We start from the raw sequence: 19,067 nt of genomic DNA on the forward strand, positions 1-19,067 counted from the left end.
ACCATGAAAATTGTTTTCATGCTTAAATCTGCCAGCGGAGTCTGCGCCTTACGTGTGTGTGCTCGGGTGTATGTGTGTGCGTGCTAGTTTGGACAGATAACTTGGCAGGAAGTTCAGGGGGACATCTTGTTGTCTTTTTGCTATGCATTCCACTTCTACTGTGTCACTACAGTGAGAGAACACACAATTATGTATAGACTCCTTGGAAGCTCATGCAATTAATTTTACATCCCTCTCTTGTTTTTTTGTTTTTCTTTGTCGTCTTCCCTCCCTCCTTTATATTGCTATAGTCAGGGGCGATGCCCAAATATGTTATGTGGGTGTGTGTGTGCATTGTGTTTATGTAGAAATGTCTGAATAGATTTTTGTTTTTATGGACTGCCAACGAGGGATGATGCTGCTAACTGGAGCAGGGGTTTCTGAGACTTGTTTGGACCTGTTTCAGATAATGGAGAAATAAACGGTCCATTCTGTGTGATAGAACATCAGAGATTCTGGGGAAGAAAACAGTGCCACGTGCTGGAATCCACTCTTTTTATCCAGAAAGCACGCTCAGCAGACTACCCCATGACGCCACCTACGCGTGTAGACGTCCCTATTACTGGTTGCAACAATCTAATATCTACATGTCATGCTGTACTCGTCTAAACAAAACATCCTTTGCAACTGTTGGCATGCGCATACTGGATTCATTGATTTTCTGGATATACTGATGATAAACCTCTAATGATTAGTGAAGAAGTTTGACAACATTGATTATGATACCCTGCTAATGTCAATTTTATGTTGGGTTTGTGCTGCTTCCTTAAAAGGTGTTCTCTGATGTGCATTAATGTTGCTATTCTAGTCATGTAGTCAGACTGCAGTACAGTACAGGAAGAGCTGGGAGCAAATGCACCATGAAAGACAAACATTTTAGGAATGGCGACAGCAAAGGGAAGGAAACCAAAGAAGGCAAAATAGCTAAGATAATTAATTGGATAACAATCAAGAGGTCAATCGTTTCTAAAAATAGTGTTTAGTTGCAGCTCTAAAAGATGGCAAAACTGGTCAAGACCTTAAAGTAGCTAAGTATTAGTGTAAAACTGAGCACTGTAAAGACTACCAAAGCATGCCATGTACCCCAAAGACTTCTTTGTTATTGGTAACAAAAAGGGATTTCTAATATTTTTGCCTTATTAAAACAAGACTTCCATGGCATACAGATGCTAGATGTATTGATCATGTATGGTATGTACTCCATCCACATGGATGTTCTTATGAAACATGTAATCGTAAGTATAATCTATGTGTCTCAAAACCAAGGATGCATCTGAGGAATGCTGTGTTTCTCAGCTGTTGCGTCAGGCTAGCATCTTGTACGATCCTTACATTAGCTGATAAATTTGCCTTTCATTTCAGAGAAAACAAAGGCCTCAGTAGGTGTAGCCTTTGAAACCTTCAGTCACAGAAACGGACATGATGTCATTGAGGTCTTTATGAAATGTACAATTTTTACATTTTTAATAGTAAAGATATAAATGGGTCACATTGCTTGCTTCAGTAAGCCATGATGCGTCTGTATAGCCTGCTCTGGCTCTACTGTGTGTGAGTGAACACTGAAGAGGAGCCATTGTATACCATTGCTAGCAGGGTCTCTCCTACCTCAACTGCAGCCTTCAAATTTAGACACGTCTATAGACAGACTGCAGTACAGTATAGGAAGAACTGGGAGCGGTTTGACCATAAAAGAAGAACTTTATAAAACAGCAAAGGGAAGGAAACCAAAAGATGCATAATGGTTAAGATAGCTAATTAATGATCAGCAAGGCAATCAATTGATACAATTGTTGGTTGCAGCCCTGAAAGATACAAGAATTGATCAAGGCCTTTAAATAACTGAAGTAACAGAATTTAGAGACAACATGCAATCCTGACAGTCTCTTACCATCAGAGGTTAGCGTGCCTTGGGGCGCCGGTGGTACACCCAGAGGGTCAGCAGTGGGTGGAGTATCCATACGTGGACTGCCCCGTGGGAAGGCCCGGTTACCGTGGTCCCTCTGGATCTCGTTGGTGAAGCGGTTGCTGTTGGCGGGTATGGTCTCAGGCACCACCTGTACCAGCGGCGGCACAACGGGCAAATCTGGCCGACTGAAGCCACGCATGCAGCGCTCCTCCAATGCAGCGATCAGCACTGACTGGTTGTTGACCGTGGAGGCCAGGTTGGCGAAGCGCATCTCCAGCTCCTTATAACGTGATGCCAACCGCAGCATCTCAGAGGTGACATTGAGCACACGGTTCTCCAGTTGCACCAGCTCCAGTGAATTGTCCCGCTTGCGGATGATCTCATGCAGCAGCTGCATGTAGAGCTGCGTAACGCGCGAGTTCATGTTGCGTGACTCCTTACGCAGCAGCTTCATCTCATTTACCAGATTGCCATCCACGTCGGCCACCAGCTGCAGCATCTCGATCTCACGCCTCTGCTTGGACAGCACCTCCTTCAGGTCTGAGATGTCCATGCGGGTCACCCTGTCCTTGTCCGGTTCAGGTCCTGTGGCTGAGGCGCAGATGGGGCCTGTGATCCTCTGCTGTGGGACCAGAAAAGTGTACGAGCACCTTTTGGCGTCATCAGTGGCTGCCCTGCGCTGCCGCGATGATAGCAGAGGCTCATTTCTAGAACGACAGTTGCTGAGTGCAGCAAAGGACAAGCAGAGCAGGACGCCCACATTCCACGTTTTTGCTCTCATGGTTGATGTACTTTCCTTCTACCTCACCTCCTCCTGCCTCCTTTGCCTTTCTTCCGGACTTCCCTTTTCCTGCTCAGTCTGTCTTTGTATAGGCCAGACAGCTGAAAAGTTCACCTGAAACAAGCAACATGACATTGTTGGTTGTAGTTTGTCAGTCAGAACATCTTTTTATAATATAGCGTTAAACAAAGTTAAAGCCACAAGTTTATTGTTCAAACTGCAGGCCTAAATCATCACACGCTTGTCACAAACTGTGTTATTGTAAATAGTCTCCAAAAAAAAAAGGTTTTGTTTGACATTCACTGTATGACATCCTGTAATTTATTAAAATAAATAAAAATGTCACCTGGCTTAAAACGGTAATTTTTGAAGCTTGAATTGTGTCTATACTTTTGTCCACTCTTAAAGATAACAATACAGTATGGTGTCTGAGATTACTTAACCCATTGCAGTTTGAGGTGAGTGTGTGGTGCTTTAGGCATGCAGTGTACACATTGCTAATTGGTGGAGAATATATTTACTTAACTTATTTGTTACATTAGCCTCGTTGCTTCAGCGTGGAACTGAAGAAGCAAATGTCTTGACTGATTACATTTGGCATAATGTAACAATTGCATTAATGTCATTTTTGCCAAATTACTCTTTTGAGGGGCAATTCATGTTCTGCTTCCTCAAGGCCAGGGTCAGAATGCTCCAACTCCAGCAATGCTTAATAAAATGATCTGGCAAAAAAAAAAAAAAAAGGAATTGCACAATTTTTCAGTTACACTAGACATAGTTGATCAGCCAAAACATATTTGGAGTCTTTTTTTTTTTTAGTTCAGAACTGGAATGACTAACATTAGAATGAGCTGATATTCACAAATCAATCATAAATTAGAGAACAGATCTTGGATCAGATTCCTCCATAATTATGATGATCATGGTCAGAAAAAAAACACAATTCACGATTGGCACGTCTACCCCCGAGGTGGTTTGTGAATGTGGACCCTGTTGTCTAAAACACCTGCCTGCAGCATTCAGCTGCACAGCAAGATTGTGTTAGTTTTAGATTTCACAGTAGCAACCTTAATGAAGACTTTAGTGCAGTCTGAGGGAGGTTTTAAGGGTTTTTGGATTATTTTGGTGGCTTCTGTTTGCATTGTTAACGACATTAGCCTCGTGGCTCCATGTCTAAATGAGACAAAGCTGGACTCCAGAGTGGGGAATCTGCAAAGGTGTGGTGTGTGTGTATGTGTGAGTAACATAAATTAATAACAAAAAGTTCTACTTAATACAGAACATCCTCCACTGACTGACTACAGTGTTGTGTTCATGTCTGGATACAGAAGGACGAGAGGAGTGTTGGAGAGAGAATGGAGAGGCAGCACTCACCATCTTTCATGTGCTATATCTGTGTATCTTCAGTTCTTTGTAATGGCAGGTAGAGTGTGTGAGATTCCTGAGTGCTGAGAGGTAAACAGTGCTAATGTAGAGAGACTGAGAGAAGTGTGTGGTCATGCTCGCCTCTGATTGATGGAGTGCAGGAGTGCTGGTCCTGATAACTGATGTGCTGCGTGTCTCCTTTGTTGCTTTAGCCATGTTTGCAGAAAAGTAATTAGTAGTGATATTCAGTGGTTTGTGTAAATGTCGGGTTGCCAACATCTTTTTTGCCTGCGTGCTTCTTGATTTAATTTCAGTCCTGTCTGAAACGAGTGCAAAGCCTTTCATCCCCTACTGCCTACATCTCCCTTCTGAAATTTTCTGAGGGATATTTAATTTCATTTTTAGTTTTCAATAAAGTAAGAAATAATCCCCACAAAGGTCTTGTTAACACATATTTTGCAGCTCTCATCTGCATCTTCATCAAAGTGTCTCTCTTGGTTTGAAGAGTAGGCTTTGTTTTTTGTTTTAAGAATAATTTGACGCTTTTCTTTTCGCAAACCGTTTTTAAAAGCACATATTTGCCCGGAGGTGGTTTAAACAGTGAAATGAGTGATGAGTACTGACATTACAACAAACAGATAAAATGTGTGGGAATTTAATTCCCAAGGTACTTTTGTAAGTTGTTCCTTTAGATTATCAGGTTTTGCAAAGGAATATGACAAGATCTGAACAGTTCTTGCCACTGTAAGGCTTCATTCTGTTTAATGTCGGAACTTTATAAAGAGAACATACAATGTTTTGAAAGTAGTGTTGTCAAGTCGATACGTTAACGATGCATGTTCCAGTCAAATTACTGAAGATAATAAGTGTATTGAAGAACTCTAATAGCTCTAATAAAATACACTGTTTTTAATTGGAAGAAATCTTTCTTTAGGTTCAAATAACACACATACGATGAATCATGATTAGCTATTTTAATCATTTACAGCCCTAATTAAAAGCATCCTGAAAAGCTAAGTGCTCCCAAACTTTGGATTATCAGTACATACAACCTTCATCACAACCTCTTACCACCCTTTTCTACCTTTACACATCCTGCCTTCTTCAGTTGCTAAGGCATTAAAGTCACGGCCATCACTCAGCTGGTGTCAAAATAAACATCCCCTTTTAGCTCCTGCTCTGGCTCAGACTGCGAGAGGTAAATGTGGCCCCCATGCCCTGGCTTTTCCTGCTCTGGGTATAAATTTAGCCCTCTTGTTTAGTCTCTCCTCACTGGGGACTCGTTTCTGCAGCACCCCTGAAGCGAGCTGATGTCTTGTGGCAGGGGGTCAGTATTTAGCACATCCCTGCTGTGGCTCTCTCTGTATGGGGTCAGTATTTGTCATTCCTCTGTGTGCAGGGGCTGCATTTGCCACCTCTAATCCCAGGATCACCTTTCAATTCCTGCTGAGCTCTGCTCTTCGTCACTGCCAGACACTTTACATGCACACACACCTCCCACAGAAAACACATTTTTCTTGCCATCACATTGCCATGTGTGTTTCTGCGAAGCCAGGGCCACGTCGGCATACCTGGCTGCACCATTTCCACACACTCAGCCACTCAGTGTGGTTTAGATGGACCTTTTAATGCTGACTGTGGCTAACTCTTTATGGAGTAGCTGGGCAACACCAAATTGACAGTAAGGTTGGACAATAGTGTGAATTTAGTTGTAGTGTCAATAGCACATTAACATGATAAATGAATGACCCCTCTAATGTTTTTCACGCCGTTTCCTAGTTTGTCCCTTCAAACCATCCATAGTTCCAGCCTGAAGCCCACTGCTCATATGCTGTTACTATGACTCCACAACAGTAGCCCTTTTGTTCACATATAGCTTTTAAGTGATGAGTTACATTAATGTTATTTGCAAGTTTCATATATGAAAGTTATTTCTGCTACTGCTGTGGTATTTTTTTGATATGGTATCAATTATCGGCCCAAGACTAATTAGCAGTAAGGGATATTCCGGAAAAAAGACAAAGAAAATCTTTTGATGGATATTGTTACAACTAGGTTCATCAAGGAAGACTGCAGCAACCGATGACAGAAAAATTGTTGGTGCAAATTTGAAGAAAATCCTCCAAATAAGCTAATCTGCCTTTTTAATTTCTGCCGTTTGCCTTCTTTGCTTTATCCTGGACTTTTCACAGATATAGATAAAGATATCTACACTGTAAGTGAAATGTTGTGCTTGAGACCTGTCTTGCTTTTTGAAGTTCTTGAGCGCTGATTTTATTAATTTTTTTTTTATGAATACCCAGCTTGAGTAAAGCTGTTTTGAGAGTTTAATGCAGCAGCCTGCATTTGATGATTCAATGGTTTTTGCAGTGTTCTGTTCAACAAAATGCAAGAAACCCTATCTTCTTTAAGTTTTTTGACCCTTTCTCTTCCTCTGTCTCACTCTTGCTGTTTTTGTTTCTCTCTCTGCTTCAGGATGTCTCCGTCCATCTGCTTTTCTCACTAAAGGTCTCCCTGTTTTGTCGAAAAAGGTGGTGGTGAGGGGTTCCCCTGCCTTCTGAAATTCTGTTTCCTACAGTCTGAATCTTCTATAGCAGGTTGCAGAATTGAAAACGCAGACATCTCTGTAGAGTTTTAGAAGAAAGGCATTCCAGTTTCAGTCAGCGGTCAAATACACACAAACGTGATTAGTCTTCATGGATTTTGCACTTTCTACCCATCTTTATTTTCCTTTTTTCTTGGTCTGCCTGTCTTTCACTGTCTGCTGGAAGGTAGTAGACTGAAAGGTGCTTCCTGGAGAAGAGCTGATTTCTGCCAGGATGCAGGTTTGTCAGAAGGTGCATGACCAGCTCTGATGCACATACACTTGATCACTTTGATATAAGTTTACTAGTAAAATCACCTGAGGTACTGTAAGTTTTCTGGTACCAAATTCTGCTGATGAAGCACAGATATGTTATGCTATTTGTTGTGCTACAATGTTATTTGACATTGTGATTAAATGTCATCTCTGATATGATGAAAACATTTCACTTTAAACAGACTTCTAATCTCTGGTATTAAGCCACACCTCTGAGTGGTGGGAAAAATCTGTTGTTTCTTAAAATTATCTTGGCTAAAGTGTGCTAGTGGAACAGTGACTGACTAAATGATGTCCGATTTCTCTGAGTGGCACCTGGTCCACTGACTGACGATGTTTAACTAACTTTCAGTAAATGCACAACATGATCCTTAAGGATCAGTACAGTTGTACAGTACAGTTTTAAAGGTACAGTACATTCACTTTCCTGGGGAAAATATTTTTAGCTTTTTAGAACTAAAAAATTAAAAGCCTAGAGTCAAAACAGGAACAGAGTATGGTACAGTTTTGTTCCCTAACTAAAGGTACAGAAAACTGTGTTTAAATGCAAAGATTGTTGCTAATCCAAACACATTATGGTTATACATTAAGACTGAGGTGTTTACATGCTCTCTACTAAACAATCTGATGGAAAAGCTCCTTTTACATGCTCACTACAAATAATCCGATCCAAAATGACACGCTGAGTGTTTACTTTACCATGACATCAAGCATCATCAAGAGTCAACATCAAGAGTCCAGTCAGAGTGAGAGGAATGGCAGTAAACACTCCTTTTAACTACTTTAAAATGATGTCAGAAGAAGGCCCGAGAGGAAGACGTCATGCTCTGAGACACATAAGCTGGACACCCGTCCCGCCCCCGTCTATGAAAGATCAGAGCATAAACTTCATCTTCTCTGCAGACCAGTTTCTGCTCCCACCATGATATTATTATCATTATTATTATTATTATTATTATTGACATTATAAACTTCCGCTATGATGTGATGCACATGCGCAGAATGTACTTACATTTTCCAGTTGGAAATGTAGTCAGACACAGGTGTTTACATGATTATTATTCCTCCATTTAACAGGTTATGTACATGATTACCCACCTTGTTCAATCAAATAGAAATTTTATTCTGAGGGGCCTCAAATGGACTAAACTAGGGTTACTATTCCGATTGAGCTAATAGTCGGATTATTAACGGATTATTAAGATGCATGTAAATGTGGCCAGTGTTTGTTCCCTGAAAGGCACAGTTTTTCTGAGTGTAAATAAGCAGCTGGAATCAAAAATTGGTGCCCAGCATTTTACAAAGTGGTGGGTCAAGTGCCTACTTGTCCCAGTTGTTTTGGTGTTCATAGCTAAACCGAAAGTTACTGACAGTATGCTGAACTGCCTGTGGCAGCAATATAGGCTGACCTGATAAATTTAAACATAAAAGCCTTTGTAAAGTCATAAAACATGAAATACCTCACCATCTAACCTAATGCTGGTCAAAAATAAAACCTAATTTGCTAATGATTCTGGCTTTACCACCTGTGTTACAGTTTCTGACTTCAGAGTTTCTGTTATTTGAGTTTTATATATTTGTCAGTTGAGAACTGACAGTCATATTTGACCATTCATAGTTGACAGTTGGTAATCCTAATAATTACTGAAGCACTGCTTAACCAAAGTGTTTTGAGTCTTTTTATATTTGAATTATATCAGCCAATACTGTCAGCTATCAGAATTTTTTGCCCCTTAAAATCAATGTGTCTGTGCAAATGTTTTCGTATGAGTCTGATCCTTATACGAACGAGTAAATAGTACAGTAGAAGGGGAAAAAGAATCAAAAGGCACAGGTTACTGCGGGAAAGCAAAACAGGGCAGAAAGGATCAAGAAAGTAAAGCAATTTTTATAATAAAGGAAAGTAGGCGCGATGCAGGAGACAGACAGAGATGTGTGGAGGTTGGAAAGTGGGTCAGATGCATAATGCTGCCGTTGGCCGTCCTGCTAAACAGGTCACCTGAACTAGGCGTAACTTCTGGAAAGCAAAAGAGCTCAGCTATCACAGCCAGCCACTGAGTATTTTCTTTCATTTTCTCTCTCTTACTCACTCTCTATCTGGGAGCTGTCTCACTCAGTCTGATTATCATTGACAGCATGTCCAATGGTTACTGAGGCAGCTGGATCGCAGTGCGCTATTTTTCGCAATCAGTCTGGAGAAAAGAGTGAAATACTTTGGCGTAGGCTTAGTAGCGGACGGCTAATGCGTCCAGAACAGATGTTTGGACTGCCAACTCAAGCCAAAGCAAAATGATTGCTGGTTTGTAACTGGAAGCTCACTTCGCTTCATAGTTTATTTTCCTCTCCTTCGCTTTCTCTCCTCTGTTACTGATAAAGGGAGTCTTGTATGCATTCTTAGTTGAGTGTGAGGCTAAAGCACAGTGCTGTGCAAAAGTCAGGTGCTACCCTTCGTTTATTCAATGTCCAGTCAAAATGGCCATTAAGTGCAAGTTATATAAGATCAGACATAAGATAACACACTTGCGTAAGGAAGGTAAAAGTCAAATGAAAATAAGTGAAAAAACAAGAGTTTCCAAAAACTGGAATTCAGAGAATTAAAGCATACAGAGAAACTAGAACTTCTAATTACCATGCAAGACCTGGTTAACAACCAAAACAATCAAGGTTAGATAAACAGCACTAAAAGCTTTCTTCTTTGAGAAAGAGGAGAAAATCAAGCTCCACTTTTGCTTTAGATCTGAATAAGTCCACAGGTATTTCTGATCGTCCTTCAACTGTGAGAAGACGGCTCAACTCTGAGTCTGAAAGAATGTGGAGTTGTCAAGAAGCTGTTACTTAGAAGAGGAGATAAACAGAAAAGGAAAATTGCCGCTGGTGTTTTCAGAACAGTGGTCTGACCACCGCAGAGTCCAGATCTCTACACCATTGAATGTGTTTGGGATTACTTGGACCATGATGAGCAGAAAATGCAACTAGATTCTGAGACTGAGCTTTGGAGCAGTGGAAGAATATCTCTACAGATTTCTTTGAAAACTGAAAGTAAGTCTCCAGAAAATAGTGGAAGCTGATTTGAAGGCAAAGGGATAAAAAAAAATGTGACTTGGAAGCTGGCACAAAGATGAACTTCATAGTGTTAATAGCAAACTGATGCTTTTGGCCTTGGCTTGTTGCATATATGCACAAACATTATGAGGTCATGCAATTACAGATCTCCTAAAGAGTCTATAAAGAGTTGGAAGTGATTCACTGCTGCCTCTTTGCTTCCTCTTTGGTCATTCCAGGAGTGTCTGTCCTCACCTATCTGAATCATTCACATTACACTCATCGCCCTGTTCCCTTCCGTTCTCTCCACCAGCTTCAGCAACTTTCATCTTCTGTGTTGACAGCTGCGGCCCTCTGAGGCCTTTGCTAGTTGGCAGTCGTTGTGTTATTGGTAATCCATAGGTCAGGCAACTTCTAGAATGTTCCATAGCCATTAGGTTCTGTGGAGAATCTAAAGCGAAAAGTGCTCACTGATGTCACTTTTGAGCTGAAATTGTAAAGTTGTTTATGTTGGACCCAAGTATACTAACAGTGGTTAAGGAAGCTATCAAAGACCAATTCCTGTGAGGTTCTTTGGTTTAGGGAGAACAGTTAAAGGCTCTATGACTGAATCATTGTGGAAACCTCAATACAAATATTGAATCAAGGCTCTGTGGCAGTCTTTTAAAGTTCAGTACATATGCCAACATCTGCCTTCCTGAATCGTGGTTTTGTCTTCCTGGTGATCTGTCACATGATGGTTATGTGACTATGTGCATTTTAATAATCAAACAAAAGTTATTTCGCTACTCCAAATGCAACGGATTCATTCTTTTCCCTTTTTTGTTTCCTTTTTTTGTTGTTTTTGTAAGCACACAATAAATCACAGGCTTTTTTTCTTTAGTTTGATATGGGTAGCATCTGTGAAATCTACTTTGTCCTTCCATTTTTCCAGCTGAGATTTTCAGCAAAGCACTAAATCAGCAACAGTTTAAAAGCCTTTCAGCAAACTTTGGCTTTATAAGCAGTTATCATAATCTTTTGTGATCTCTCACCACAGAAAGCTAGACAGTGCAATATATATATATATATATATATATGTATGTGTGTGTGTGTGTGTGTGTGTGTGTGTATATGTGTGTATATGTGTGTGTATATATATATATATATATATATATATGTGTGTGTGTGTGTGTGTGTGTGTGTGTATATATATATATATATATATATGTCAAAGACACTGTAAAGACATTCTGTAATATAAGCAGTATACATCTCAGTGTTCTTTTATGGGTTGGAACTTCTTAATAAAACTCACATGTAAGTATCATTTCGCTTCATGTGTTGTCCAAGCTAGTTGACAAATTTAGCCCTATTCGAGCTGTATTGGTTTCATGAGCGATCTGGTAATGTAAATTGTGCGTGATTTGACTGGACGATATGTGTGGGATAAAGAGTCTGTATAGTTTCCTCAAATGTCCTCAAATAACCCAGATGAAACATCATGCGGGTGTTCACCTCAGCATTATATGACAGGTACCACACTTCTGAACAGTAGCAACACATGTCTAAATGGTGTATAGACTAGCATTTGACTAGTAAGGCGGGTTCATTTGAGTTACCTAATGCCACTCAACAACACAAAAAACGCATTGCTTTGCAAGTGGTACTTTTGAGATACTTCATTTTCCTTTTCCTTGTAATTCAGCCATTACTAAAAGTGCTGTGATTTGCAGTAGTCTTGTCATGAACTGGAGGATTAATAAATTTGGGTCAAATCAAGCTCCATTTAAGCTGTTAGCCTTGTCTAGGAGTTGCAGTTTTCTATTACCAGGTTTTGTTGTTACATTACTGTGATGTCGATTCAAACCGCAGGATTCAGAAGGGAGCTTGGAGTTTGGTGAAATTATAGAAGGCGATTTGCTCCGGAATTAATACCTACTCGACAGACTTGTAATATCTATGGACATCGCAGATTCATTATGGATTAAAAGCTCAAATCTTGTCAGTAATCATGCAAATGACAGCAGCTCTCCAGATAGAACTAATCCACCTCAAAAAGGGCTTTAGTGCGCAGTTCATATTCCAAGTCATATTGTGTTTTTGGCCAATACAGAGAGATGCGGTTGTTGGGTTGTTGACTAGGATCTTTATGAAGGCAGAGTGGGCTTCTTGTTGTGCTTCCTTTTTAATGTGCATTGTGGTTCTGGAATTTCATACAATTTATTATATTGTTTGGTCAGTTGTACATGGGGACAAACAAGCTTTCTCATATAGAGTCCATTTCCACACTTTGGAGAAGTTTCCTAACAAGATACAGTAAAAGCAGAACTTTCACTGAAGTAATGGGGTGAAAAGTCTGAAATTTTTGTCCACACATTCAAGCTGTAAATGTGTTCTGTGCTGGATTGTGCCACCCAAGTTTGTCTTTTGAATGTAGCTTTGAGGTACAAAGCAAGATACAAGATTGGAGACCTGTTTGTGATGGAATAGAAAGCCATTTTGATGAAAGGCAAACACCACCTAAAACCAGTCCAGATCAAAATGAGAGAGAGAGCTATTAAGGGAGTACATAGTTTGTGGTGACAAGGCTCTTCAGCCACAACTGATGACAGAAAAAATCATTAAAGCTGGGAAAAAAGCCCGCAAAATAACAGTTAAAGAAAATGTCAGACAGTCTGCAGAGTTTACGGGTGAAAGCAACATGATTAATCATTCGCAGGTAGTTTTGAGAGAAAAATACCAAAGCCACCATCCTCACGAGTAGGACAGCCAGGCTGGAATTTGAAAAGAACATGAGCCCAAAGAGATCTACCATAAAGTTTTATGGACAGATGAGATGAAGATAAAACCTTATCTTGATAAATAGCAATAGCACACGGTTTGGAACTAACGGTACGTCATGATGGTAGCGCCTCTAAATTGGACAGAGGTAGAGGAAAATCCCATAATCCCACACAAATAACATCTTACACTACACAACTAACCAAGTTCATCTGAAAGAAAAAGCGGAAAGTTTAATACATAGCAAGTCTTCTGAATTTAAATCCAGTTGAGCATTCATTTTAATAAAAGTTCAAAACATGCAACAATTAAGAGAGCTTTTTAAAGGAAGATGAGAATGTGGTGATGTCAGTGGGTTGCAAACCAAAGCCTTAGTACCTAAAGAGTGAAGATTATCACAGACAGAAGAGCAGAAAGCAGAATGTCTGTCTCCATGGACACCAAAAAAACTTGCATAGGGAGAAGGGTCAGAGAGAATAGGTAGCATTAGTATGTCAAGCATCAGGGATGAAGTGTCTTCAGCTGCTGAATACTTTGAGCTTGCATTTGTTTTATCTGGCAATTGTGAATTATACAGCTTTTTATTCTTTTAACTAAGAAGACACTGGGTTCTAAATCTAGTAATCCAGCTTCTGGTCTAATCGGTAGAAATATTTCAGCATCATTTAAGTAAGAGATTACTGCTCAGAGATGTATGCATACTGCCTGGTGTGCGTTACTGTGCAGAAGTCTGAGTGACTTGTGATGCAACATGTAAAAGACATGCAAAACCTTTTATCTTGACACTAAACACTTATTTGGAGGCACTAACATAAAAGTAAACAGAAGTTGACAAATGTACGGTATGTTATGATTTTGTGTGTTGGTCATTTAGCCGAACCATTTCCAAAGCTCTCCTGAATGAATCCCAGTATTTACAGTTATTATCCAGTACCTAGTTCAGCTAATCGGTCCTTCGTTAAATTAAATCAGGTGTGTTGCTGATGGAATTTAACACAGAGAAGACATGAACCAACCCTGTGTTCTTCTAGCCAGGCAATTAGTACCTTCTTAAATCTAAAACATTTTTGTTGTTTTTCTGTACAGTCTCAGATAAAAGGTGTTAATCGGTTACTGGGGCAGTAGCCATCTCCTTACCTCAGTACCTTTAGTCAGGGAACATAAATGTACTTTAATCCGTTGAAATTCTGTCTTAAGTTGTGCTGACTCCACACACCCCATCTCATCTCCAGGCTTTTTATTCTGTTTTTCTGTTTTAAAACTTTAGGTCATGAAAAGGTACAAATATGTACTTTTCACCTGGGAAAAAAAAATTATTTAAGGTACACAATTAGACCACTGTTGTACCTTTGAGGAAATTCCACATTGGTTGTACCTTAATGAATTAAGAAATTGTACATGCTCAGAACCTTTATTTCTAACAGTGCATTTATGTAGGTATTCCATTCATAATTTGTATTTATAATAATTGATATAGTGTTTCACAGGTGTAAACCCACTTGCTGCCAACAGTTGTCATTGCTGACCTTTTCACAGTACTGTTTATTGTACACTACAATAGCAAAACTACAGGATTCTTGTGAGGTACATTCTCGTTGACTCTTCAGGTTTTAACAGTTTGACAGGAAACAAACATTTTATCAAGCTAAATGCTGATTACTCACCAGTAGCAGTTGACTATCATTTTTTGGAGAACAATCCCATCTTTAATAATTATATTAAATTATATTATATAATACATAATTATATTATATATTTAAGAATAATAATTATTCTGTCTTTATTTGTGTTTGAAATAATTGATAGAAAGCGCCATGAAAGTTTGCTGATGGACATACAGCTTTTTGATTCACACAGGTGTGTTTTTCTTGTAGCAGTTGCCATATATAGGCCGTGTTGAGAATCTATGGAATCTCTGGTGATGGTCTAACCTGAGACTAGCAGCACCTTTACCTTCCAAAATAGGTAACTGAGGTTTAATGACTTGAACTACATCTAAATCTAAATCAGGGGCCACAGGGGTTGTGTGGTAGTGTTACCAGGCTGCCTCACTAAGCCTGTAGCTCCTCCTTAGCTTGAAGACTGGGACTGTGAATGGTGCTGTTAAACAGTCCAAAAAAGTGTGGATATGGTCCTTGTGGCCACACTTCCTAATCCTCTCCTACTGAAGACAGCTTCTGCTTTTCACTATCTTTACACATGCACACGTGCTCACCCATGCACGGGCCTAACACACCTGAGTTATTGCAGCAGTGCCAAGAGTGAGAGAGTTTTGGACAAGATTTATTTATTTTTATGGCGTATGTATTTCCCAGCCTTTTAAACAGTATCAGAGATTTCCACATCTGGCCATCAGACTTTCCCAAGACTGGTCCGAGGGGAGACCCGAGAGGAAAGAGAGCATTGGAGGCTGGCAAAGAAGAGCTGGAGGATCAGAAAGAAAGCAAAAGGGATCAGAAGACGTACAGGAATGGAAGGCACAGTGAAAGAGGGAGAGCGCAATGAGAAGTGATACTATATTGTATTTGGACGTTTCAGGACATCGCAGTGAGCTGTATTAACTGTCCTCTCGCACAGCTCTGGAGTTCATGAAAGCTTCTTCTCAAAAATGTGAGAGCAGGAAAGAGGGAGAAGTAGGGGAAGTAGTAAACTAGCTTCATGTCTGCTTTTTTTGTGAATTGAGTGAAAATAGTTGTTTTTCCATAGAAATATCACACAGACCACACACCCACACAGATTCAGTATGGCAGCAATTAGTGACATAGTCCACCATTTCAGGCAGGGCCAAAGATCAGGAAGCCAGGAAGTCGCAACATGAAGGACTCTTATTCACTCTGGAGCAAACACTGACATAATGAAGGATAGCGGACGAGAGGGAATGTGGGGGTGGATGAGATTTGGGAGAAGAGGGCCAAAGGAGAAAGGTTGGGAGGAGAGAACTGGTCAGCATGTCCTTTGCTGTACATTGTAACCCCATCCTTTTTTTTTTTTTTTTTTTTTTTTTTTTAAAGAGTGTAGGGGGAAATTGAGTTTGGCGGAATGGCGAGAAGGAGCGTGTGGTGTGATGAATTTATGGAGTGATAGAACTGGGCACTCGGGAGCCCTAATTGGCTTTGGAGCCAGTACTGGAGGCTGGTGTGCCGTATGAAAAGAAAACTCTTAATTCAACAGAGCGTGGCCTTTTGGAAGCAGGATGGTTTGGAAAGCTCTGTATTCAGCCCAGATCTCCAACCACCAAACAATTTTTACATACCCCTTTGAACGCTCCTCCTTTCTAACCACTGTCTGAGCTGTTAAAGTCATTTCTCTGATATGCTCTTTTTAAAAAAATAAATAAATAAAGGTGCCAAAAGGGTTCTCGCAAGCGAAGCCAGAGACGAACAACTTTTATTTCCCTAAGCATGATGTGCCAGAGTGAAGATCTGTTTTAAATCAAGTTTTTACACCAATCATTGTTTTTTACTTTACAGTATGTGGATATTCTTTAAACTTTTTGAAGGTTCTTATTTAAAAGAATACTTTAGAATAAGTACTTTAGAGAAGCAGCCATTGAAAGGTGGAACCAAAAGTGCTTCTTTTATGGCATCACTCCTAGAACTCTTTTGGCTTCTTTGAATATTCTTGGTTCAGAGTCGGAGGAGCATAATCATATTCCTGATCTGAACGTTGTCTGTTTGCGGAATCCAAGAAAACGTGTTTTTAGGTGGGTTAAGGTGTTTGGGAGTCTACTAACCCCCATATCCTTTAGAGTTACAACCCCAAATTAAGACTTCTTTGACTCTGCCTTCAGGGCGCGTGTATTTCTGCCCTACCCCTTTTAAACTTGACAGAAATGTTCCCCCAACACACATATTTCTGTACTTTGCAATGAAACAGCTGTTACTAGACACACTTAAACTGAAAGCTTGGAGATGGACATTATAGATCCATTATTATGCATGTGGACGGACATTATAGATCCACTGTGCCACATTTTTGTAAGTTGACCCTTAAAAGTCACTGTCATTGCTGGTTATAACTAAAGCATGGCATAATTTTATACATGTATACATGTTACATCACTCATAGCCCATTGAAACAAATAAGAAATTCTGACAGAAGTCTGGATTTTGTGCTTAAAAGCCAAATTTGTGATTTAACCAAAAGAGGAGGTATTTTATTATGACTTTAATCTAATGCAAAGTTATTTTTGTTTGCACAGTTTTGTACAAGAACCATACCTTAAATATTTGCTGATTTAGTGATTTTATTTAATTGTATGGATACTGAAACAAAAGTGCAAGCTTCAGTTTTGATGCAAAATAGACTGCTGTCCGGATATGTAATATCCAGAGGTGTCTGTGTTTATAGAGAAGTATTGTTATCATTCTATTACGTGGTTGCAGATGGCAGAGTTGGCTTTCTGCTTTCATACTGGCAGAAATAAAGCCTGTCTTTCATCTATAGCAGTGCACTGTTCCACACACAGGACCACAGTGAACTTGGTCTTACCAAGTGTAATGTAATGTGTATTTAGAGTACCTTGTTTTTATTTTCCATGTGTGTGTGTGTTTCTAATGCCTCCAACCTCTCCGCATGTGTTTCCTATTAACGCTTGGGTCTGTTTTTTCTGTGTTGAAAGAAAGAGGTCAAACTGTATTCTTCTGCCTCACCAGGGCCAACAGAGAAACGGATTCACATAGAAGTTTTCCATGAAAGAGGTGCAGCCGCCTCGTCTTTAGAACGTGCAATTGCTGCATTCTAAAACTAGGTTGTGAATATGCTGTTGACTGTGTGAACACAGAAATTACAGCTGTCAGATTTCCTTCCATCATAATCTAGTAAGGGTGAGGTAGTTGTAGTATTTACTCTTTATGACCTCTGGATGGGAGATGATTAATGAACATATGATATACATGGTGAGAAAGAGGTAAAAATGACATTTCTTCTGGTGTCAGAAGAAAACCTTGTATCTTCAAAATGATAATTTTCCAGGAAAAGGAAAACATCTACTTTAGTCAGTGGAACTAGACTTTTTTCCAAGTATTTTGGTCCATTTCTCGTGGTCCATTCTACATAAGTTTGGACAGAATGTAAAGGGTGACAGCAGCAAAGTGCCTTTAAGGTGGTCAAGACATGTAAATGTTGTTTTGCATTGCATGTGCAATCTCACTTTCATGTAAGAGACCTACTGTTTAACCCCTAATATCCCAGGCTTATTACATGCAGAAGTCCTTCCAATGAAACACAAGTAAGTAGAGGCTTCTGATATGAAACAGCCCTATTCTGAATATTTAGTGGTTTCACTCTTAAACGCTAGTCTTTATAGAGACTGCTAAGCTTATAGTCACTATCAGCTCACTTCTGTTACACAAGTGCAGGCTAACGTTGTCAATTCACAATAAAACACAACTAAGATTAAAATAACAGTAACCTAAAGTGCGTCCAAGCTTGAATGTTTCTTTGGAGAGAGTGGAAGATTCCACCCACCATTCTACAATATTTAATTGTTGTTTTATTTGTTCGTCTTTTTTAAGTATAAGAAACGTTACTCGTATTAGACAGTTCGCTGCTGACAACTGACAATCCTATAAGACAGTAAAGCACTATTTAACTAAAACACTTGGAGTCTGTTTAATTTGACCATATAAAATTATATATAATGGTAAAAAATCGACTTTGTTTTATCAATTTTTACCTCCTTAGAATGAGCGTCTGTGCCAGTCACAATTTTCATGTTTCTGGCCCTAGTAAAATCATGTGTATATGTCTGGTGGTGCGTGTGCTATTTTTGATTGCATGGAAACACATTTAGGCAAATTTCCATGTAACACAAATTGCGTGTGTATTGAGCCAGTGGGTCAATAGTTGGAGCCTTGCAGCAGATACTAAATCTCCTGGAAGTAAGTCCACCTTAGCAAATTACCTCAGGCTCATAGCTTTAAGAAGGTGCACATGTGTGTATGCATGCTGCGTCCCTCTGGCAAGTTTCTTATCCTTGTCCATGTCAAGCATGTTATGATTGGCCAGCCGATGCTCAGGGCCTTTTCCCTTATTTATCACTGCCTCAAGCACAAACACTTTTCTCAAAATCGACTTTCTTTGAACAATCCCATGAGAATCTGAGAGACTGTGCACAAATCATTTCCACCATGGAAAGAAACAACTCTCCACTCTCTCCTTTCTCAAACTCTTTCCTGTTTAAACTGGTGTAAACATTCATACCTTTAGGCTCCTTTAGAAAACAAAGCAGATTAAAAACATGCATTGCGTGATGAGTAAACCTTTGAACATAAGATGTTCTGATGTATATGCATGTGTTTTGTGAGCAT

At 39.7% G+C, this 19,067-nt stretch overlaps 2 protein-coding genes across 7 annotated transcripts in view; one reads left to right on the forward strand and one right to left on the reverse strand.

Moving 5' to 3' along the window:
* Positions 1–19,067, forward strand: part of ralgps2 (Ral GEF with PH domain and SH3 binding motif 2) — a 157,651-nt gene that overhangs the window by 109,342 nt on the left and 29,242 nt on the right. The gene's annotated exons all lie outside the window — the stretch shown is intronic.
* Positions 1–19,067, reverse strand: part of angptl1a (angiopoietin-like 1a) — a 34,744-nt gene that overhangs the window by 11,556 nt on the left and 4,121 nt on the right. Inside the window, exon 2 of the mRNA XM_017688582.2 lies at positions 1,928–2,840. Within this exon, the coding sequence (XP_017544071.1) occupies positions 1,928–2,726 (799 nt within the window). The 5' untranslated portion in view covers positions 2,727–2,840. The remainder of the gene's footprint in view (positions 1–1,927; positions 2,841–19,067) is intronic.

The sequence above is a fragment of the Pygocentrus nattereri genome, chromosome 4, assembly GCF_015220715.1.
Source record: "Pygocentrus nattereri isolate fPygNat1 chromosome 4, fPygNat1.pri, whole genome shotgun sequence".
NCBI classification, from domain to species: Eukaryota; Metazoa; Chordata; class Actinopteri; order Characiformes; family Serrasalmidae; genus Pygocentrus; species Pygocentrus nattereri.